This window comes from Pinus tabuliformis, chromosome 3_2 (genome assembly GCF_031772625.1).
Source record: "Pinus tabuliformis cultivar Carrire ecotype Pingquan chromosome 3_2, CPIR1, whole genome shotgun sequence".
Taxonomy (NCBI): domain Eukaryota; kingdom Viridiplantae; phylum Streptophyta; class Pinopsida; order Pinales; family Pinaceae; genus Pinus; species Pinus tabuliformis.
In genome coordinates, this window is record NC_142302.1 from 469530770 (window position 1) to 469556135 (window position 25366).

At 37.7% G+C, this 25366-nt stretch overlaps 1 protein-coding gene across 1 annotated transcript in view; it reads left to right on the plus strand.

Moving 5' to 3' along the window:
• LOC149181318 (uncharacterized) overlaps positions 1-22437 on the plus strand; it is a 119758-nt gene extending 97321 nt beyond the window's left edge. Inside the window, exons 5-6 of the mRNA XM_089416573.1 lie at positions 21107-21358; positions 21742-22437. Of these exons, the coding sequence (XP_089272699.1) occupies positions 21107-21358; positions 21742-21954 (465 nt within the window). The 3' untranslated portion in view covers positions 21955-22437. The remainder of the gene's footprint in view (positions 1-21106; positions 21359-21741) is intronic.
• Positions 22438-25366: the final 2929 nt, after the last annotated feature.

The following is a 25366-nucleotide window of genomic DNA, read 5'->3' on the forward strand; positions in this document are numbered from 1 at the left end:
CTATATTTGCGGAGATATGATTTGATGAAGTTGGTCTTTTTGTAGACTCCTTAATTACATTCCAAACAGGTGACCTGAGGAAAATCGCCATAACTTTCTCTCTGAGCATCGGATTGAAATTTCGTAAGAAGGTACAAAAAGAGGACGGACTGTAGTTTCTTGTCTATATTTTCAGAGCCAAAGGTCGAAACAGGGACATGTGGCATGTCGTACAAGTTTGCTCTATTGTACTAGTTTATAATCAGGTCACTGTGGGAGATTTGGCATAACTCTTCCTTGGAGAATCCAATTTGGATCAGACTGGTGGCATTGGAAAGAGGGCATAGAGGGCTACTACAGATCGCAATTTCAGAACTTAGAGATCCGAAAGTACAGAGTTACAGTCGTTTCAAGATCGAGCTCCTGAAATCAAGAAAAGGCGATATGAGGAAGTTTGATGGCAATGATCTGGTAAATTGGATACTACAGATGGAGAAATATTTTGATCTACATGGTGTACCAGTGTTACAAAAGGTATGTATTGCATCTTCATATTTAGAACCAGATCAATTTTTATGGTATAAAGGGCTTTGTTCTTGTAAACAACTTGTTACGTGGTCAATTTTCACGGAGGAAATGATAGCACTTTATGAGGATACAAAGAGCAACACCTTCTTTAGAGCAACACCACAACAATTGGAAAGAATAAAAGGGCTTTGTTACAAAGTGGAAATTATAATTACGGCAACAAGGAAGTCTACCCCTCACAACTATAATAATGGAAGTGTTGTTTCTCCTAGCCTTCCACAACCTACAAGGGTTACACCACAACAATCAGAAGAAAAAAGAGAAAAAGGGCTTTGTTACAATTGTGATAGCAAATGCAGTAGAGGTCATAAGTGTGCTGAGAAGAAATTATTTTACATAGAGTATGAAGAGGAGGAAGAAAATGATCAAAAAACATCAAAAGAAGAGGATATACGCCAGGACCCAACTCTAGAGAAAGAAGAAATGAATCCGACCATATCTTGTAAAGCATTGGCAAGAATTACCACTACTCAAACTATTAAGATAGAAGGACATACCAAGAAGAAAAAAATTCAAGAAGTGAAAGATCACATCGAGCATCAAGAAATGAACCTGACCCTGTCTTGTAATGCATTGGAAGAAATTAACACTCCTAAACTCTCAAGATAGAAGGACATACCAAGAAGAAAAAAGTTCAAGCAGTGAAAGATCACATCGAGCATCAACAAGTTCTCCAAATTTTAAAGGATAACACCACTTTGGTGCAAAATCGAGTGAAACAACAGGTAGATCAACATTGCAGTGAAAAATGTTTTGTTGTAGGTGATTGGGTATTTTTACGGCTACATCTCAAGAAAGCTATTTATGAGAAGGAAATGTTGGCAATATTACATGCACTTAAGAAATGGCGACCTTACCCAATGGGAAGACATTTCAAGGTAAAAATGGATCGTGATAGTCTTAAATACTTTTTAGAACAAATATTATCTTTAGAAGAACAGAAAAAATGGGTCACAAATATGTTGGGTTATGACTTTGACATCATCTATAGAAAAGGGAAGCAAAATTTTGTTGCAGATGCACTCTTAAGAAAGGATGAGGATGTGGAAGCATTGTTTTGTGCTATTTCTATTATCCAACCAGATTGGATAAACGAAGCAAGGGATGAATGGAAGAAGGACGAAGAAGTATGGCCACTCATTCAAAAGTTGTAGAAGATCCCAATTCAAACAATATTGCCAGAACTTGAAGAGAAAGGAAAAATCATATTGGAACTTGGAGCATTCACAGAAATAAGAACCCGATAGCTACGAAATCGATCAATTTCAGAGTATCTCATCAAGTGGAAGAACTTACTCGCTGAAGATTCCACATGGGAGGACAAGAATTTTGTACAGAAGCGTCAAGAACTACTCAAGTGTTGAGGACAACACTTTTTGAAGGAGAGGGGCATGTTAGGTCCCTATACTACTAGTGTAACCCCTTATTGTTATTAGTACAACCCCCTTATTATATTGTTGTGCCCATGTAGTCCCCATATTGTTATTATTGTGCCCCATAGAAGCTCACTATTGTTATTATTACGCCCTTACATTATTATTGTTATGTCGGCTCTGATTATATTATGATCCCTTACACTCCTATATATAGAAATGAGGTCTTGTCATTTGTATCATCCAAGAATTGTTCATTTATGTAATGTAAAGGAGGTTGCCCCCTCGAAGAGGCTGAATTCTAAGACGTTGATCTATCCATTCTATCTTTTTTTGAGCTGGTTTCATAACACAATAATTTTAAGGGATTGGTGATGGATTTTCGATGGTCAAAAACAGTAAGGGATTTTAAGGACACCTCGTTGATAGCGTTTGCGAAACTGAGAAACATGATTTGTTTTATTGATGTTGTCATTAAAGCCATTGAGCACAACGACATCCCTCCCGAAAAAGAACATGTCACCATCTTTGCTGCAACGAGGTTGTCCCAATGCCGACAACGTATAAAACATGTGGTGGAAGGTAGTTTAAGTTGGACACATGACCAGATGATGACTGTCAGGACATTGGTACTCATTCATCGATTGATGAGAGATGCTCCTCCCTCCATTTTTGCTGAAAAAGATAAGAAGGATGACTTCTCTGTTAGACAACAAATATTTTTCAAATCGTTGGGTTTCAACGATAGCTACAACCCCCTTATTATCGGTTTTTCTCTAAGGATTTGCAATTACTTAGGTTATCTATATTACACATTGTTTTGTAATAAGACGTTCAAATATGAGATTATAAGACATCAACATGCACTAGAGGATGTGTTTCCTGATCTGCGAATGGGAAAAAGAATGGATGCACGGTCTTCTCAATACACCAATGACCCCCCCTTCGACCCAATCTCCACTCGAGGTTTCCTTGTGGGGTCTGCGGTTTCTATAGTGAATCAATGCAACCTATCCTTGTTATGCCAAATTGCAAGGGAAATTGAAGGCATACCCTCTAACTACTTTGTCCTCAACCCTATAAAACAAGCACTACTCAAAACCCATAGTTTCGAATTTGGATGGTACTCGAAACAATTGGCCACTTCAAAATGCCTCTCCGACAGCCATGAATTGCTTCTTCTAATGGATTCAAAATTTCCTTCCATTGAAGAAATTGAGGAGAGCGATGGTCGAGTAACAATGGTTTCACTGGCTATTGGGACGCGCATGAAAATTCTAGAAGAAGTGCGTCACCATTCCTTACGAGCATGTAGGCCGTTGAGTCACAAGGTTTTCAATGAAGTAGGAACTCTCTGCAATTCCTTTTCGGGTCATTTGAAGCGTGTGGGGCATTATCATGAAGGCTCTGAGTTCCAAAGTGTCTGAACAATTTTCTGAATCCGCTGAGCAATTGTCATCACGTATTGGATACATATCACATAAAAACACTCCGCAATGGATAGCTAGCTGTATGCTTTCGGTAGACGATAGGACACCGGTCACCAGAAGACACAATAGAAGACATGGCAATATAGTAACAAATATAATAAGCTAACAAATCATAAAGTACTTTATAAAATGATTATAATTAACTTTATTAATTATAAAGTCATATTATAAATTTTTTATAAAGTTACTTTAAATAATAATTCATATTTACATAATAATAACAATAAATAATAATTTAAAAATAAAATAAAATTGAGCAGAGATGGATAAAAATCAATAATACCACTTGCACATGCCCAAATGACGTGGGCAAGAAGAAGAATTTGTCAGCAATTAAGCTTTGAGAACAAAGTTCTTTGAAGAGAAGGACAATGTTATGAATATAATTTATATAAAAATAAAATAAATATAAGTGAATAAATAATAATCATAATTATAGTTAATTGATGATTAGTTAATGAAAAGGCATGTCTTAGTGGACATGACCATTCATGAAAGGGCACTTGCCTAGGTACATAAGCAGGCCCTCATTGCACATTCATCTTATTAATAAAAAATACTATTTGCAAATACGTTTGTGTATTTTACATTTAAAGCACAATAACTCTTAAGTTTTGTCACTTCATCCTCTATAAAAGGACAATGATAATATTCATAATACTCTTCAACTTTGTTTTCCTTAATCAACCAACTCCCATGATCCTGTTGAATACCTACTTTAGACAATTGATCCATTAGCCTATTCCTCTCCTTGTAGATATGACAACAAGAAAAATTATCGATGAGTCTCTAATGTGTAATACCTCCTCAACTAGTGGTAACAAATGGTGATTGTGACACCTCTGCACCCCTTTGATCCAGTTGATTACAATCATGGAATCCCCATAGACTTGAAGGGAAGAAACACCTTTTTCTTTGGCAAAGAGAAGTAGTAACTTGAGAGCCATAAGTTCAGTGAAATTGTTTGTGCCCTACCCAAACCCATTTCTAAAGTAAAAAAATGGTTCTCATATAGATAGAGAACAACTTCTCCCTTGCATCTTCTTTCTTCTCCCTAAGAGGCTCTATGATAAAATGCCCATGGGCTGGATTTATCTGTCTCTTCTGTAAGTTTCTCATTAGTAACCTAGGGCTTATCCTTTTGGGGCAAACTAGAAAAAATTGCTAGGCTTTGCGCCACTATTTTGTTTGGGCATGGAGTGCCTTTGAAAATGGCCATATTTCTTGCTAGCTCTATTCCCCAACAGAATAGTAAAGGCACAACGCAAAATTTTTTAAGAGCTCTGTTTTAGAACCATGCTTGTCAAGCCTCCAAAAGACTCCCACCCTACCAAAATGTTGTCAATGATAACTTGTTGTGACAAACAATCCATATATACTTTGTAAAAGAGCACTCAATTAAAAGTTGATAAATTTCATTCTTAGCCTTGCAAAGCATGCACCAACCTGGGCCTTCTAAAAGTCTTTTCCTGTAAGTTATCCGAGGTTGGATTCTTATTCTCTAACAAGCACCACATAAATGGCTCGACTTCTGCTAGACACTATAAATTCCACAATGGTTTCGATCACCAACTTTGATCCCCTCTCATTCTTTCGGAAATCCAATGGATATATCCGATTTTGGGTGTATAATCACCAAATGAAGAGTGATTCCAAACCAATTCATCATCCCTGTCTATTAAGTGGACATGGGAATGATGAAGAGCCACAATGTAGGCCCTCCAGACCTCAGTGAATTCTTCATTTATTCCTATATGTTCAACTAACAGCCATACCTGGGCCCAAATATTCATTTCTTGTTTGATCCGCCTCTTGATTAAGAGTGGTATACCCATTTCTACTTAAGAAATCCACCGACCTTCGAGGGAGTTTGTAATTGACCCCACAACAGAACCAAGGGCTAGTTCTAATTTTGACTTTGTGACCATTTACCATTCTCCAAGATTGTCCTTCCAAATAACAAACATATTAGAATGTCCTCTAGCCAGATTTCTGACCCAATCTTCAGTGGTCCCAGGATAGATGTATTTTAGATGTACCACTTGAAGAACTTGCACATGAAGAACCTCCACCTGAAGAACCTCCACCCTTTCTAATAAGTGAAACGAAAGAGTCGATTTAGAAGAATTGATCTGCATACCTGTTGCTTTCTTGAAAAGAGACAAAGCTTGTTGGAGGAAATCAATATCTCTTCGAGTCCCATCATAGAAGAGGAGGATGTCGTCAACAAAAAGTAGATGTAGATGCGTTAAATTCAGGTTCTTTTCCATTGCCACACCCTTGAACAACCTTATTCATTACCCATCAACCAATAGCCTGTTAAGTCCTTCTGCAACTAAAAGGAATAAGAGAGGTGAAAGGGGGCAACCCTGCCTTGTTGAAGAATCTAGGTCAATTAGGTTAATAAGATTCTTCTCACGATGATAACTATTTGTGAGGTACTTTTTATTTTCTTGTTAGCACAATCTTCTCTTGTTATTACTAGAGTATGTTTTCTTACTTCATCAAATAGTTACCAAAACAAAAGAGACAAGAACACAAGATATTGGCTTTCTGCCAGGGCCAAAACCTCTCACTTTTTGAGAGGAAAACCCACACAAAATTCTTCTTATAGAGATTCCAATTGATGAATACCAAGACCATGACCCTTGACCTATGTTTCCACTCTCAAACCAAGACACAGTCATCCTTCTTCCTTGATTCTTCGATTTCTTCATACTGTTACCAGATCCGAGTTGCATTATGTAGCTCCTAGATGCATCATATAGCACCTCGCATCACTTGATCATTATAGCACTACTGTAAAGTTTTGTAGATGTTCTATGCTAAGAGCAATTTCACTTTTCTCACAGCAATCATACAAGTAGATAAGCAAAATGCAGATAGAACATATAAGCAGATCTTACAGAAGACAAATCAGAAACAAGAAAAATGTATGTGTTCGTTTCGGCGGTCAACAGGATGCTTCAACCAGCAAAGTCTCCTTTGGTCAGCCAGCCCAGCATGTGTCACAACAACCCTCCAACCAGTATGTGTCACAACAACCCTCAACGCTGGTCAAACTTCTGCGAAACCCTAGCAACAGAAACCCTAGCAGCAGAGAAATCCTCTTCGTCCTTCCCACGAGTGGCTGAAATTCGTCCTCCAGGTAGCTCGTACTTTTAGGATGAGAGAGGAAGATGTGAGTTGTGTTGTGATCAAATTCTCTCCAACTTTTCCTGTATATATATATCCATCAATGAGGGTGTGTGACACATCTGTTGGGCAGGTGAGCCTACATTACAAAACTGGCTGACCTTGCACATATAATTTATTCAGAATAATAAATTCAAAATATAAGTTCTGCTCATCGGATTAAGACTATTTTTATATGGATTTTACACCTCTCAGAAAGAGGAATCCAACAAAAATATTAGCCTCTTAATCTGAGCATCAGAACATGGAGTTTGGACCTAGTTGTCCAAATTTAACAACTACTGAGCACAACAACTTAATATCACTGAGATCTTACAACACTCAGACCTTATCCAAACTGTAGCACTGAAATATGTTCATGCACATTACAGTGAGTATATGCCAACACAAAGAGGAAGATATCACTGCAATGTCACCCAAACTAGTCTGCACTGTGATCACTGTGGTAACCGAACTCCTTGTTGTCTTAACCATCCGAAAGCCTTAGAGGGATCCGAATCCTGATCTCTTTTACCCATCTGAAATCTCAGAGAATATACCCATTTGAAATTCAAAAGGATTCGAGAAGATTGCTGTGGAAGATCCGCTCCTTTCTCTATTGTACCCATCCGAACTGTCTCGCTGTTTTTACCATCCGAAATTGAAGAGATATGCGAAGATCTCACTGTCGAAATGTGAGGGGTATAGGCTCCTATATATAGTTGTTTGCCCTTACATTTGAGCTGACATGACCATTTGAAAGGGTGTGTCTCCATATGTGAGCCGACTTGTCATTTGTATACATTTTGAGGCCGACATCAAGAAGAGGATGACTGTTCTTGTTTATTGGAGGGCTTCTAGACATTTATAAAGACCTGTATACACTAAACATAGACTCAAGAAGAGCTTTTCATACATGACATTAATTCTAGACTCTAAATGGCAAATCCTGTTATTCCAAAATCACTTGCTCATGAAACCCATGAAGCAAGTTTACAATAATAATTTTGTTCTCTTTATTACATCATTTACATCAGTCATAATTACATGTCATTATGAAGACTAAACCTAGTCACACTTTCTTCAACACACCCTCTTAACTAGGGAGGTATTCATAATGGTACTTGGTCATTCTCAATTTGAAGAATTTCTCATAAGAAGAATCAGATTTGTAATCCATCTGTATAGCACCATAGTAACCAACATTGTTTCCATAGCAAGGCCTTGACTGACAGTTCTATCTCTCATCAGATTAGAGCACAATGTTGGCGAGACCAATGATAATAGACACCTTCATCATTGTCTCTCAAGGTACATACCCACCCGGGTGTTCATTGAGTATGAACTTCTAGGACCTTCTTATCTTGGGTTCTAAGAAAATCGGCCCTCTTGCCTGCTCTACACATCCTCAAAGAGTATCAGATGCCAAATGATTACCCAATCCTCCATTCTTTCTTCCCAAGTGAAGACAATAATGTTGTGTCTATCTCTCCCTTTCAACAAGGGAAGATATGCCCATTCCTGTGAAGGAATGTACCCAAGCTCCCTTTGACTAGGGACTTGCCCAAGCTCCCTCTTAATTAGGGACTTGTCAGAGCTCCCTTTCAACTAGGGACTCTTCTTTTCATCAACAACTTCTTTTTGTGGGTCCTTTAGCTGCTTGATCAATTTCTTTCCTTGATGTCATGAGATTCAGTCAAGCTTCTTCCTTGTAGGGCATTAGCCATTCATCACTTTCCTTCTTGGTTCGTCATGTCATTCTTCTCTTCATGGAAAGTGGCTTACTTGATACATATCTAGAACCTTCTTCATATGGCTACTTCTTTCTCATCATGCTTCTTTCCGAAATTTTCATCCTCCACATGAATGCTAGTTGTGCTTGCACTTACAACTCTTGTTCCAGTAGCCCTGCATGAAACCATCCAGATATTCAAGAAATCAAAACATAACATCAAATCAAATAGTACCTTACGAGATGGCTCTTCATCATGACATCTTCCTGTGGGTATCTACTATCAACATCCTGCATACATGTTGACACATCTCCCAAAGATATCCATTGTCAAGGGTCTCCATCTTTTTCAGACTCTCATCAGAGTCTTCATATCTTTTCGGGAGATTTCCTAGTCAAATCTTATTGGTCTTTTGGATGTTGATCGCCTTTTTCATGGTTGCATATCTCACGATCTCTTCCTCTTACACATTCCATTCTCGGGAGCTTCCAATCAGAGTTCCTTAATTGTATTCAACCACCTCATACTTCATATGAGGACATATTATGTTGATTTCATCTAGAGTGACTTATGCCTTTCTGCATTCTTTCAAAGGAGGAGATCCTTTTCTCATGATCATGCTTCTTAAGATAGAAGTAGTGATCCATGTTACCTGCAACCATACGACATGACTTCATAATATTAAATACAAGCATACATACCTCATTTTACCTTTAGGTCATCTACGCTTCTTCCAACAACTTTCTTGATTGAAGAGCATCAGATGCCAAATGATTACCCAATCCTCCATTCTTTCTTCCCAAGTGAAGACAATAATGTTGTGTCTATCTCTCCCTTTCAACAAGGGAAGATATGCCCATTCCTGTGAAGGAATGTACCCAAGCTCCCTTTGACTAGGGACTTGCCCAAGCTCCCTCTTAATTAGGGACTTGTCAGAGCTCCCTTTCAACTAGGTACTCTTCTTTTCATCAGCAACTTTTTTTTGTGGGTCCTTTAGCTGCTTGATCAATTTCTTTCCTTGATGTCATGAGATTCAGTCAAGCTTCTTCCTTGTAGGGCATTATCCATTCATCACTTTCCTTATTGGTTCTCCATGTCATTCTTCTCTTCATGGAAAGTGGCTTACTTGATACATATCTAGAACCTTCTTCATATGGCTACTTCTTTCTCATCATGCTTCTTTCCGAAATTTTCATCCTCCACATGAATGCTAGTTGTGCTTGCACTTACAACTCTTGTTCCAGTAGCCCTGCATGAAACCATCCAGATATTCAAGAAATCAAAACATAACATCAAATCAAATAGTACCTTACGAGATGGCTCTTCATCATGACATCTTCCTGTGGGTATCTACTATCAACATCCTGCATACATGTTGACACATCTCCCAAAGATATCCATTGTCAAGGGTCTCCATCTTTTTCAGACTCTCATCAAAGTCTTCATATCTTTCCGGGAGATTTCCTAGTCAAATCTTATTGGTCTTTTGGATGTTGATCGCCTTTTTCATGGTTGCATATCTCACGATCTCTTCCTCTTACACATTCCATTCCCACGAGCTTCCAATCAGAGTTCCTTAATTGTATTCAACCACCTCATACTTCATATGAGGACATATTATGTTGATTTCATCTAGAGTGACTTATGCCTTTCTGCATTCTTTCAAAGGAGGAGATCCTTTTCCCATGATCATGCTTCTTAAGATAGAAGTAGTGATCCATGTTACCTGCAACCATACGACATGACTTCATAATATTAAATACAAGCATACATACCTCATTTTACCTTTAGGTCATCTACGCTTCTTCCAACAACTTTCTTGATTGAAAAGATCTTCAACCCCTTGATCTGCTTCATTTCTCATGTCATCATACCATTATCCCATGAAATCCAAAAGTTGGAGTTCCTGATGAAACACTTGCTTTCACTCTAGATCTATGAATCTTCGATGAGGATTCCATCAGAGAATCTTGAGGATCTCGCATATACTTATTCAACACATGTTTCCCTTTTGATTGATGTATGATGAGACTTGTCCTGGATGACTTTTTCCTTTGATCTTTCAATGAGGTCACCAAGAGCTATATTGACTACCACATATTTTTGTTCCAACGGTCCTTCATATTTCCCTATGGTAATGTCACGAGTTGTTGCTTCTAATGCTTCTTCCTTGTTCTTTCTTCTTTCAGTTTCCTCCATTTCTTCGGTGAAATGGGCTTCTTCTCTATTTTTCTTGTTATTGTTGTTGAGAAATTTAAGGGGGCAATTTAATAATTCGATTTCTCTTAACTATGATAACTGCGTGTGATATTCCTTCTCATATTCCACTTCTTATTAGTAATATGTGTTGTTATCATCAACTAGCTATCAAAACAAGAAGATCAACAATGCATAAGTACACAAGATATTGGCACCAAGCAAGGGAAAAAGAACTCTCCAAAATGTGAGAGGAAAAACCCTTTGAACTCTTTCTTATAGAATCTTTATTGAGGAATTCCAAGACCCAAACTATGACTCAACAACACCTTCAACATCAAATGACAATACCTCCAAACATTTACCCAAGCACTTCGTCTCTCTCTGCAATTCTGGACAATATAGTAGATCTGCAACAAGAGTATGATAGTCAACAAATATGGTCTAGGATAGGCTCATCTAGTCTCCTCTTACCCTCACACTTTTTGTAGACCCATCATACATATGATAACCTTTTTGATTTGAGCTTGATTTCGTGATGCCAAAGGAGTGATTGTTCTAGAGCAGCGAGAACAAAACCTTTCGCTTCAGAATGTAGGCACACATACTAGGAGAGTTAGGGCTCTTCTAGCCCTTCGATGACTTCGATCTCTGCGGCAATGGTTTCCTCCTTCAAACTGTGGCTGGATCAGACCTCTAACCCAACAACATACTCATATAACGTGATGCCCTAGACCAGATCAAAATGCCACATGTGAGAACAAGCTTGATGATGAACTCGGATGAGGGAACATACTTCCTCATTGACTGCGGCTACCCTTCTCTTCGACCCTTTCACTTCGCTTTTCCTTTATGAACAAATGAGAATGAATGTTCTATGAGGAGGTATCAAAGATGCCTTTAAATAGGCCTGCCTCCTCATCTCTAGGCCGACGTAATAGGAGGCTGCTAGAATTGTTCAAATAAATTATTTCAAGTGTCTTCTTTGCATCAATTCGGTGGGTACATTTTGGAGTATTTCATTGATGATCTAGAAGGACTTTTTGACTTGCACCAATTACATTTACAAGTGTAACAATACATGACTGTCTTCATTTTACATAACTCAACCTAAGGCTCTCAATGGGAGCCACAACTAGACCAAGAAACTTCTTGAGCATGAAACCCATGACTCAAATAATAAAAATATTCTTGATACAAAATTACATCATTGACATTATGAAGACCGAACCTAGTTACACTATTTTCAACACTCCCTCTTAACTAGGGAGGTATTCATACCTACATGGTACATGGACATTCTCAATACAAGAGTTCTCATAAGCAAAGAGTCAGATTAGATATCCATCTATTATAGCATCATTTCAACTAACATTGTTTCCATATAGCAAGGCCTTGACTAATGGCTCTATCTCTCAAATAGATCAGAGCACACAATCTTGGCGAGACCAATGATTGATAGACGTGCATCATCATTGTCTCTCTTAGGGTCATATCCACCCGGGTGTTCTCCGAGTATGGCCTACTAGGACTATTCTTATCTTGGGTTCCCAACCCTCAAGAATATCGGTCCTCTTGCCCACTCTTGTCTTGGATGCCCTACCACATCCTCAAAGAGTGTCGGATGGCAGATGATTACACAATCCTCCATTCCTTCTTCCAAACTGAAGATAAGAATGTTGTGTCTAACTCTCCCTCTTAACCAGGGATGAGTTCCAAGTTTTTCTTCACTCAGAAACTTACTCGAGTTCCTTTACTCATAGGAACCTCCCAGAGATCCCTCTTATCTAGGGACTCTATCATCAGTACTTTATAGGGTCTTATGGTTGATTGACGATTAAGAATTTGATGTCATCAATTTCTTCACATGTAGGGTAACGAGTTCAAGCATCCATCACTTTCCTCCATTATGTCATTCCTTCTTTCTCGGAAAGTATCCTCCTTGGCTTTACATCTGGGACTTCCTTCATAGGGCCATCTATCTTCACTTTCCTTTAACAGTGATTGCTCTGGATCACAAGGTACATAGTTGTGACATTCTTCACAACTCTCCTAACCTTGGCCCTGCACACATACCCAAACTTTCTCTAAGAGGTTAAAAACAAATCACATATTACCTTTTTGGTGATGGCTTTTTCCAGTGACATCTTCTTGTAGGTATCAACATCCCACATACATGTTGACACATCTCCCCACGATATTTGTTGTCTAGGGTCTTCATCTTTTCAAACTTCCATTAGAGTCTTCACATCTTTCCGAGAGATTTCTTGGTCAAATCTTCCTGATCCTTTGGATGTTGATTGCCTTCATCATGGTTGCATATTTCACGATCTCTTCCATCCTCACACCTTTATGAGCTTTCAATCAGAGTTTCTTGAATTGTGGTCAACCACCTCATACTTTATATGAGGACATATTATGTTGATTTCATCCAGTGTGACTTATGGCTTTCTGCATCCTTTCAGAGGAGGAGATCCTTTTCCTTTTGATCATGCTTGATCCATGTTACCTGCAACCATATATCATGATGTTAAAATATTAAATACAAATACAAGCATGCATACCTCTAGGTTATCTAGGCTTCTTCCAACAACTTTCTTGATTGAAAAGATCTTCAACCCCTAGATCTGCTTCATTTCTCAAGTTATCAGACTGTCATCTCATGAATTCCAAAAGTTGGATTTCCTGATGAAACACTTGCTGCCTTCCCAGATTAGAGGATCCTCCGCTGAGGTTTCTATCAGAGAGTCTTGAGGATCTTGCATGTCTCCATTTGGCAAATGTTTTCCCTTTTGACTTCTTGTCCTTTCCTTTAATGTCCAATGAGATTCCCAAGAGCTATGTCCTTCATGCTCGACTGCCATGGATTTTGTCCTTCATGATTACAAGCTCTTGTTTCCATTATGCCACGATGCATCTTATCATCATGATCATATCTACAAGAGATTTGGAGCTTGTGATAGGACCCTTTTGTGAGGGACACCATCTTACTCATAGTAGAGGTCTGTTACTTCCTCTTTCCTTGGCCCTTTTCTTCAACTTCCTCCATTCTTCCGGCGATATGAGCTTCTTTCCATAATCTTCCCATGGCACTGAATCTTAGCTATACTAAACTGTCTTGTTTGAGGACCAAACTTCCCTTCTCATGCTTTAGTCTTTTAACCTTCAACACTTTTGTCCACAACTTATCCTTTTTCCATTTTGCACAGGTACCATAAGTTGTTAGATGAGGAAGCTTCCTTGTCCCAAGGACACTTGACATCTTGCTTATTAAGAAAATAGATGATTGTCTTCTTATCATCTTTCTCAGATCTCCCAATTGAGATCTCATGAAGATGACCTTCTTTACTGCATTTCAGAGAGTACGTCTTCTAGCATTTCAATTAGGTCACTGCTGCACCATGACTGCAATCATCCTTGTTGCTCCTTCACCGAGATCATCATTGTTGTACCTTTATTGAGATCATAACAACGAGGTCTTTATGATAGCTACACCGAGATAGGGATCAGGACCTTGCCTTCATCATAGCCGAGATCATGCCCATGACCTTGTCTTCATAAAAGAACAAGATCATGACTGCTATTTTATTGTCACATCTTCACTGAGAACTTTACTGTTCTTTTACTAAGATCATCTCTGCGCTTTTACCGAAACCATAACTATAACACTGAGATCTCGATATATCTGTATATATCTAAGACAGCAGTACCAAGATCTTCTCATAATCAATGCTGAGACCGAGATCATGATTTCGTTCAGGTGGTATGACTTGTTCATTACCAATATATCGAGACAGAGTATGATGTGAATGTGTTACTGTGGGATCACAGTTTTTCCGAGACATAAATCATAAATATATCGAGACAGTGTGTACCTTCCTTGCACCGAGATCTTTACTGCTGCTTCTTCATTATGTCAACGAGGTCTGTTGAGATCTTCACTGTGACAATCACCATGATGACTGATTCATCATCACTGTACACTAGCTGAGCTCATCATCACATTAACTGTGAGCATGCCAAGAGTATATTTCTAGACTGTGATTATAACAGTGAGATCTTATTCCGAGACAATGAGACTATATAAATACAGTGAGGGTTCCGAGCCCTTCTTCATCATATGTATACATTGACTGTTATGAAACAGGTCCACCGAGATTGTGATACTGAGATCCTTACCTTCCAATTAGGCCGAGACTATAGTAGTTACTGTTGCTTCTAATTGTGTCGAGACTGTGATCTTAATTCACAGTCATAATTCTGAGACTGATCATCTTTGTCACTGTTGTTTCTGCATCTCTTTGTTGAGACTGTGATTCTCTTCTTGCATTGATGTCATCATGATACCTTCGAGTATGCTGGGACATACCGAGATCCTTATCATTATATTTGTGCCGAGACTGCAGCCTTCAAGGTATGCCGAGAATGTAACTAACATAGAACTCCTGTCCTCTTGTCATGCGTTCCTTAGGTCCATGTGATCATGTGTGTTGTCATGTGGTAGAGTGAGACTAGCCTGGGTTTCTCTTATGCTCCTTATACACATCCGAGGTAGCAGTCAAACCCGAGTTTTGTCCCTCCCTTGATGCGGATTTCTGCTCCCATATTCACTGGAAATTTCAGAGAGAAATGCGAGTTCTTCTTCTGCCTTTTTGCGCTGACCCATACTTTCTTGATCTTTTGGCTGATGAAGCTTGTCATAATTGATCCAATGCTTGCCAACTTCTTCTTGAGGGAGGTGATCTTCTTCATGCCCTTAGTAGAACTTGGCTCTGATACCATGTTGAGAAATTTAGGGGGGCAATTTAATAATTCGATTTCTCTTAACTATGATAACTGCTTGTGATATTCCTTCTTATATTCTGCTTCTTATTATTAATATGTGTTATTATCATCAACCAACTATCAAAACAAGAAGATCAACAATGCATAAGTACACAAGATATTGGCACCAAGCCAGGGCAAAAACCTCTCCAAAACGTGAGAGGAAAAATCCTTTGAACTCTTTCTTATAGAATCTTTATTGAGGAATTCCAAGACCCAAACTATGACTCAACAATGCCTTCAACATCAAATGACAATACCTCCAAACATGTACCCAAACACTTTGTCTCTTTCTGCAATTCTGGACAATATAGCAGATCTGCAACAAGAGTATGACAGTCAGCAAATATGGTCTAGGATAGGCTCATCTAGCCTCCTCTTACCTTCGCACTTCTTGTAGACCCATCATACATATGATAACCTTTTTATTTGAGCTTGATCTGAGATTTTGTGATGCCAAAGGAGTGACTGTTCTAGAGCAGCGAGAACAAAACCTTTTGCTTCAGAACGTAGGCACACATACTAGGAGAGTTAGGGCTTTTCTAGCCCTTCGATGACTTCGATCTCTTCGGCAATGGTTTCCTCCTTCAAACTGCGGCTCAACGACATACTCATTGCCCTAGACCATATCAGAATGCCGCATGTGAGAATAGGATTGCTGATGAACTCGGATTAGGGAACAAACTTCCTCATTGACTGCGGCTACCCTTCTCTTCAACCCTTCACTTCGCTTTTCCTTTATGAACGAATGGAATGAATGTGCTATGAGGAGGTATCAACACTGCCTTTAAATAGGCTTGCCTCCTCATCTCTAGGCCGACGTGATCCTTTGATTAGGCCGACGTAATATGACGCTTCTAGAATTGTTCAAATAAGTTATTTCAAGCGTCTTCTTTGCATCAATTCGGTGGGTACATTTTGGAGTATTTCATTGACGATCTAGAAGGACTTTTTGACTTACACCAATTACATTTACAAGTGTAACAATACATGATTGTCTTCATTTTACATAACTCAACATAAGGCTCTCAATGGGAACCACAACTAGACCAAGAAACTTCTTGAGCATGAAACCCATGACTCAAATAATAAAAATATTCTTGATATAAAATTACATCATTGACATTACAAAGACCGAACCTAGTTACACTATTTTCAACAATTGTCCTTCTTAAGCTCAGGACAATCTTTCCTGTAAAGTACATAATCTTCCATAGCATTGAATTTCAGCTATGCTCTTTTCCCCTTTCTGAGTACCAGAATTTTCCAAACTTCCTTTCCTTCCAGCAAATGTTTGAGTCCTCAACACTTTTGCCCTCAACTTGTCCTTTTCTATCTTGCATAGAAATCACAAGTTGAACTTATCCCATGAATTTTGTTACCCTCGTGATGATGTCACGAGTCTTTATTTCTAATGCTTCTAAGATGTCATACCGCATCTTATTGTAGACATAACCTATGTAGGATCTAGGAGCCAGTGAGAGAGATTATCTTAATGATTTCTTACTCCCTCTTACCATGGAATTCTTTTCCTCAGCTCCTCCTATCCTTTTAGTGATATGAACTTTCTTTTCTTGTAATGTTCATAATTCTTCTTCCAGCTTCCTTGATGTCTCCAATATTGTTTATGTGAGAGGACTTTAAGAGCTCCTTCCCATGAATTCAAAGGAGACCTTTCTCATTGATATGACTTCACTTATCTACGAGGACTATGACAGTCCTCTTTATTTCATGCAAGGACCTTCGATCACCCAACCAGCTTATCGATTCCTTGCAAAATGAAGTCATTTAACCAGAATTGATTAAAGAATGAAAAATAATTACTTGTGATGTGAAGATGAAATCTTCACCTAGATCATGTTGAAAGTGGTTGAAGCAGATGCATTGATGCTTCCTCCGGATGAGATCCTTGTTGCAATGATAGGAAGCTTGTATTCTTCCTTCAGGATACTTTGACTTATACAGCTGATCCCTGTGATTAACAAATTGTTGACATACTTGAGATGGCACTGTATTTCTATCACACAAGTGGACTATGGAACCTTGTAGTATGCAGCATCGTGTAGAATCATAGAGCATCGAGGTCACTTGCTACGATCATCACCTATTTCTGAGCACTATGCTGTAGATGATCCGCTTCTATATGCCATCGAGTATGCATCATCAAGCTATGGGAATCTGAGTTGTCAAGACTGTATTCTTTATAGAAAAGGATTCAATCCGAGGTTGTGACTATCACTGGTATGTTGAGATCATGTCATTGTGAGATTATTGAGATCACTGTATGACATAGACCGAGACTGTGAGAGGCACCAAAACTGCTGCCATGTACCCGAGTTCTGAGCACTGTGATCTAGCATCGAGACTTCATCTTTTGACTGAGATTACTTAATCATATTGTGGCACCGAGATCCCAACAGCATAGCACCGAGACTGTGGGTAGTATGAGACTATGAAATTATCCGAGAACTTTAGATAAGGATCCAAATCAGTCTCACTGTAGTACTTATCCTAAATTGTCTTGCTGTTGTAGACTGTCTCCTTGATTATATAGACAAAAGCCCTTGCCATTGTAGACTACTGTTGTAGACCAATTCTTCAATATTTGATGTAGATCTTGAAACACAAAGCCCTTCAACTTGCTTTGATGCCCTTCTTGAAACTTGATCCTTGAGTGTCTCTTTTATGCCCTTCCTTTGACTTCAGCACCTTAGCTCTGATACCATGTTGAAGAATCTAGGGCAATTAGGTTAATAAGATTCTTCTCACAATGATAACTATTTGTGAGGTATTTTTTATTTTCTTGTTAGCACGATCTTCTCTTGTTATTATTAGAGTGTGTTTTCTTACTTTATCAAATAGTTATCAAAACAAAAGAGACAAGAACACAAGATATTGGCTTTCTGCCAGGGCCAAAACTTCTTACTTTTTGAGAGGAAAACCTGCACAAAATTCTTTTTATAGAGATTCCAATTGGTAAATACCAAGACCATGACTCTTGATCTATGTTTCCACTTTCAGACCAAGACAGAGTCATCCTTCTTCCTTGATTCTTCGATTTCTTCATACTGTTACTAGATCCGAGTTGCATCATGTAGCTCCTAGCTGCATCATATAGCACCTCGCATCACTTGATCATTATAGCACTACTGAGCACAACACCTTGATATCACTGAGATCTTACAGCACTGAGACCTTATCCAAACTGTACCACTGAGATATGTCCATCTGCATTACAGTGAGTATATGCCAAGACAGTGAGGAAGATATCACTGCAATGTCACCCAAACTAGTCCGCATTGTGATCACTGTGGTAACCGAACTCCTTGCTGTCTTAACCATTCAAAAGCCTTAGAGGGATCTGAATCCTGATCTCTGTTACCCATCTGAAATCTCAGACTGTAATGCGAAAATCTCAGAGAATGTACCCATCCGAAATTGCAGAGGATTCGAGAAGATTACTGTGGAAGATCCGCTCCTTTCTCTGTTGTACCCATCCAAACTGTCTCACTGTTTCTGCCATCTGAAATTGCAGAGATATGCAAAGATCTCACTGTTGAAATGCAAGGGGTATAGGCTCCTATATATAGTTGTTTGCCCCTTCATTTGAGCCAACATGACCATTTGAAAGGGTGTTTCTCCATATGTGAGCCGACTTTTCATTTGTATACATTCTGAGGCCGACATCAAGAAGAGGATGACTGTTCTTGTTTATTGGAGGGCTTCTAGACATTTCTATAGACTTGTATACATTAAACATAGGCTCAAGAAGAGCTCTTCATACATGACATTAATTCTAGACATGACAAATCCTATTATTCTAAAATCACTTGCTCATGAAACCCATGAAGCAAGTTTACAATAATAATTTTGTTCTCTTTGTTACATCATTTACATCAGTCATAATGTCATGTCATTATGAAGACCGAACCTAGTTACACTTTCTCCAACATGCCTGAGTCCCCTTTGAGCATCGAAAAAATGGGATGTAAATCCATTAGTCAGCGCCGTGAAGGAGACTGAGGTAAGGCAACTCATAATCCAAGTGATGAAGAGCACCTCAAGAGTCAAAACCAAGTTGTGTTAGGAGAAGGTGGAGATAGAGCCAACTTAATCATAAGCTTTAGAGAGGTCGATCTTCAAAACCACCCCTTCCAATTTCTCAACTTTTAGGCTATGTAATCCTTCCTGTGCAACACCAATAGCCTCATGGATTTGGTGACCTCCCAGAAAGCCAAATTGTTCCTTAGAGATTGCCTCGGAGAGCACAGGTTTGAGTCGGCAGGCAATCACCTTGGCAATTATCTTGTAAATACAATTGCAGAGAGAGATCGGCCTGAAATCATTAAAAGTGAGAGGATTATCCGTATTAGGTATCAGTGCAATGAAGGTGGTATTGTAAGAGGCTAGCACTCGACCTTCCAATCTTGATTCCTCCACTACTCTTAGGAGATCACTTCCAAGAGTTTCATAAATCCCTAAGAAGAATTTAATAGTACACCCATCTGGCCCTGGACTTTTGTCCTTTTGGAAGCTATGAAGAGTCTCTTGTAATTCTGCATTCATCACTTCTTCCATTAAATTAATATTTTCCTCCTCATCAATGAACTTTGGAAAGATTTGAGCCAGTATGACTACCGTTATAGGTGTCCCCTTCTCAGCCTTGAAAATGGTTCTGAAGTTATTTTTCCCTAATCGTGCTAAATCTTCAAAAGTAGTTGCAAAACCTCTGTCCTGGTCTTCCAATTTCCAAATAGTATTGGCCATCTTTCTACCTTTTGCATAATTTTGGAAAAAATGGTGTTTTCATCCCCACATTCCAGCCATAATGCTCTGCTTTTTAACCTCCAGGTGGGCTCCCTTTCTTCCAGCAATTTCCTTTTCCTAGTTTCACAAAGAAAGAGCCAATTTTTTGTTTCTTCATTAGCAAAACTGCCATCTTCCAATTCACCTAAAGCCTTTAAAGCCTCTTCCACGCTCTTTAGTTCTTGTTCATCCTGGATCGCTTTCCTGGCTGCCCATTGAGTGGTGTCTTTCTTGACTTTGGATAAATTTGTTGCAAATTGGGCTGCTGCAGAGGTCCTTGCTTCCGGATTGAAGGGAACCCATGCGGATTGTACAAGGTCCAAGAACTCCTCATCTTTTAGCCAGGTCAAGTTGAACTTGAAAGGGCTGGCAGGTTTCTTCCCCCTCCCTTTTATCTCTAGAAAGATTGGGTCAGACTCTCCCCCGCTTCCAACCCATTCGCACAACAATTGGAATAAGTTATTTCTACACAAATTGTCTTTTTTTATATTATTTAAAATTTTACATCAAAGTTACGTGCAAGTTGCAACAATTGAAATTCAAATCAACTAAAAATAAAAATTAGTTGATTTATAAATACTTTTGGAATGGGATCCCCCAAATCTTGTTGGTTTTTTGAGATCTTGGCTAGCTTCACGTGTGAGCAGGATGATAGGTGTGTTTAGTGTATCCTTGATGTCGTCTGAAGTAAATGTAGGGATGGGAGTGTAAATTGGTACCTGGGGCACACCCTTTTGTGGGAGGGGTGTGGGAGGACTCTATCCCACTTACTATGTTTTATACCCTATTAATCACTAATCACTTCCACATGGGGCATTAGTTTATCTGTATCATTGCAGAAACTGTGGTGAACTTGTAAGCTATTTTTCATTTCAATACATGGGTCTCAAAGCATAATCAATTGAAACAAATTTAGCTAAAAACATTGTCTTCAACCATGCAGGATGGAGCTTTGGTGGAGCAGGATCTCTTCATTGATTTTCTGCATAAGGACATGCAAGAGTCAGTACGACAAGGTAGTCCAGCACCATTTGTCGAGGAAACTATTATGCAAGTTAACAAATGGGGATTCAGCCTCGCAGATTTACAAGTAAGAAAGAAGCTGATGAAGGGTTTTACCTCGTGGGTTCATTCCCTGTTTAATGAGGTGCAGGAAGAGTGGGAGGGCTTCCTTGGACCAATACATATTTGGCAGGTATTTCTTAAATGTAAATGAAATTATGGTCGTCTTTTGCTTAATAGGAGCTTGGAATGCATGCTGGAATTTATTTGATTGGGCAGAAAACCTAAGTCATCGAGAAAGATAGCAGAGGTATAGTTTCTGCGAAGTTTAGCTGAATTCAAATAATAACATCAATGGTATAATAAAGTTTTCCTTGATATTATTCATGTTTGCATGTCTCCATGGTAGATTTTATGTTCTCTGAACTGTCCGACTCAAACAAAGGACTTTTATTTTTAAATTCTCTGAGATGTTTGATTCAGAGTCCAGACGAAGGACTCTTAGTTAAAATGAATACAAAATGTGATAAATTTTTCAGTATGGCATCCTTTTGATAAATGTTCTAACTTGGACAGGGCATGGATGACCGTGTTGTACCCTATCCCTTCAATGACTATGCAAAACGTATGGTTCCAGGGGCGACTCTTCATAAATTGATCGGTGAAGGTCACTTTTCATATTTCTGCTTCTGTGATCAATGCCACAGGGAAATATTTGTTACCCTCTTTGGAATTCCAAAAGGTACAATCAGTGAAACGTTTGTTTCAGAATCAGTAGAAAATGGATAGTTGTAAGGAGATGATTAAATATATCCTGCAAAATACTTAACTTGCATTGTTGTAGGGTTATAACTGTAGGTTCCTACTGGCTTTTTTACTAATAGGAACTCTGCAGCACAATGACCAAATCTGGTAACAGAAGGTGTATCTTTAGAGAATAATCATACATGTAAATTTGTGTGATAAGAGCATTACTTTGTCGGGACTATAGCTTCAGAAGATCATATGCCTTGTGCATAGCTTATTGTTCTTTATATTGTAAGAGCTGACAGTGCATATGATTGAAGCTTAGCACTTGGAAATCTCTTCCAGAGTTGGAGGATAGAAAGGAATAATTTCTTGCAGAGAAACTATATTTCCGGATTGGTCTGGGTTCTGTCATAAAGCAGGTCCATTTACTTACTGTGGCACATGCAAAACTCTGTATTTATATTTTGAGATTGATCAATAAAGTTTTCAGTTATGAATGTGAAAAGGGACATCTTTTTGCAAGTGCACATTGGGCATCATGTCTTTTTATTTTCAGAGTGATTATAATTGTGAAGTAAATAAATATCAAAATGTTGTACAATATGATCAGAAGACCTAATCTCTTTCTGGAATTTGGTGCAGATAGGTGCAGTACTTGTATATTTTGCTGGTAACAATACAGAAAATTTGCTCCTGTAGTAAGAATGATAGTTGCCAGTTTTGAGCTTAAGGCTACATTCTTTTGTTTTCCAGTTAGAATTCTTGAGCATAGTTGCTAGTTTTGAGCTTAAGGCTAAATTCTTTTGTTTTCCAGTTAGAATTCTTGAGCATGCCTGTTAGAATACAAGGTCTAATCAGATCATGGGAAAAATTGATTAGCTTCATCATGACTCTAGTCACTGCAGAAGGTATGCATGTAGTGAACCGCGACTTCTTTAGATGGCTTGATCCCAACACATCTTTTGTGCAAACTTCTAATTTTCTTCTGCAGTTACATCTATACCATAAAAATATGTGTCGTCGCCGCGTAAAACCCAGATTTAGATTTTTTTCCCCTTTTGTTATACTATTCAAAACATTGGATTTGACATGCACACCATCTCTCAATGCATTGATTTTGTTTGACATCTACAAGTATACTGCACAGGGTTACCTGACATTAAGTTGAACTGAAACACAACATAGAGTGACATCTTCGATTGATGTCAGATTTTGATGGGAATGTCATTTTAGTGTGCAAAGATTTAACGTTGGAATCCCTGTTAAATTCCATGACATAAACTAAGGATGAACTGGTATAGGGTAAGTGCTCATAAAAACCCTAAATTACAAAGTCATATCTGCAGGACTTAAATGCTAGGAGACCAGTTTATCAATTTTGCAACCTGCCGTGCCCTGCAGAATAAGGTTGAACTTTCCACGAACTAGATCGTCACAACTTCTCTCAGTTGATTATTAACTTCACCTGTCAAATCTGAATTGGGAACAGATCACAGGTTTTCCACGTGAAGGGCAATATTTATATTTGAAAAAAAGGGTAAATATAAACAGGAATGTTTTGTATCGTGTGTTTTATACTCCTTTTTCTTTTATGGACTGGCGAGTTATCTCTCTAGGGGATCTAATTTGCTTTTCAACACTGTGGAAGCAATGCACACATTATTGATAATATTTGGCTCATTATATCCGCGATATATTTTTATTGACTTTTAATTAGTTTTGAAATTTTTAAACAGAATGAAATTTGATAAAGTTTCAGTAAAAGTAAAAATAAATATCACACTGAATTTTTTGAAAATTAAAAAATAATTTTAATGGTTTAATATTTTTTATCGACTTTGAATTAGTTTTGACATTTTTAAACAGAATGAAATTTGATAAAGTTTTAGTAAAAGTAAAAAGTAAATATTACACTGAATTTTTTGAAAATTTAAAAATAATTTTAATGGTTTAATATATATATATATATATATATATGGTTTTGAATTTTTTTAAAGAGTATGAAATTTGATAAAGTTTTAATAAAAATAAATATTACACTGGAGTTTTTGAAAATTAAAAATAATTTTAATAGTTTATATATATGTTTTAATAAAAGTAAATATTACACTGGAGTTTTTGAAAATTAAAAATAATTTTAATGGTATATATATATATATATATATATAAATTTTAATTGTTATATATATATATATATATATCCAAACACAAAAATTAATATTAAAAAATAAAAAATTTCTATTTGCAGTGTCATAATAATTGGATGATTTGGTTGTTTTGTTTCTTTTTTTTTTTTTAAATTTTTAATTAGTTGTATTTTTCATGTTTTATGCTGAAATTTTGCGATTGTTCTGACATGTATCCATGTTTTATGTTGAAATTTTGCAATTGTTCTGACATAGGGGAGAGATGTCTAATTGATATAGTATTGGTCCCACCAAACCACCAGAAATTGAGACTTTTGCAACCAATATTTAAAGAAAGATAAATAACATTAAGTATAAATAAGTATTAATTTATGTCCAAAATTTCCCAATACATTGATTGGGCCCACAACTGTCCATAAATAGTATCTTAATACTTAAGAGTGCAAACTATATTGACCCAATTAGAAAACAGATAAAACCATAAATGCTTTCAAAATGGTCTATTCCAGAAGTACAAAGTAGTAGTCACTTCAACCGCCACTCATCAGAACTGAAGCTTTGTATCCCAAATAAATATCCATACTTGCACATAATAATAGGGAATGCATGTTAGCCATAACTGCTGTGTTGTTCAAAAACTAAACCCCTTATGTTCAATAAATGACACCCAACCCAATAACATTTAAACCCACTTTGTTCAATAAATGATGCCCAACCCAATAACTGCGATAAATGACACCCAACTCATTCTATTTCTCATTAAAACAAATCAAAGCACATGGATCAACAAATAACAAATTCCCAACCATTAAATCACATCAAATTAAATCCAGAGCACACATTCAAAATGAAGCCATTGCAATCCATGTCCATTCGTGTCCACCAATTAAATTCAAGTGCCAAAAACTATAAAAAAATTCAACCACTGTTGAAGTTGCATGTTATGCTTTCAAACTATTCAGCAACCTTGAAAACAAAACATCACAAAACAATGACTAGTATATCTAGGTTAATTATATCAATTCCAACACATTTTTCTTACAGTTCTGTTTTTATTTATCAGAGTTCTTACAGATTCAGTTTCACTTTCATGAAAATCAACACACAACCTACAGTTCTATTTCACAATTCACTTCGCTTTCTTACAGATTCAGTTTCACTTTCATGAAAATAAACACACAACCTACAGTTCTATTTCACAATTCACCTATTTCTATTTCTATTTCTATGTTTAAACTTATAGACGTATTGATGTGCCCGGCAAGAAAATATAGACATCATGCAAAAATATGTAGCAACATGAT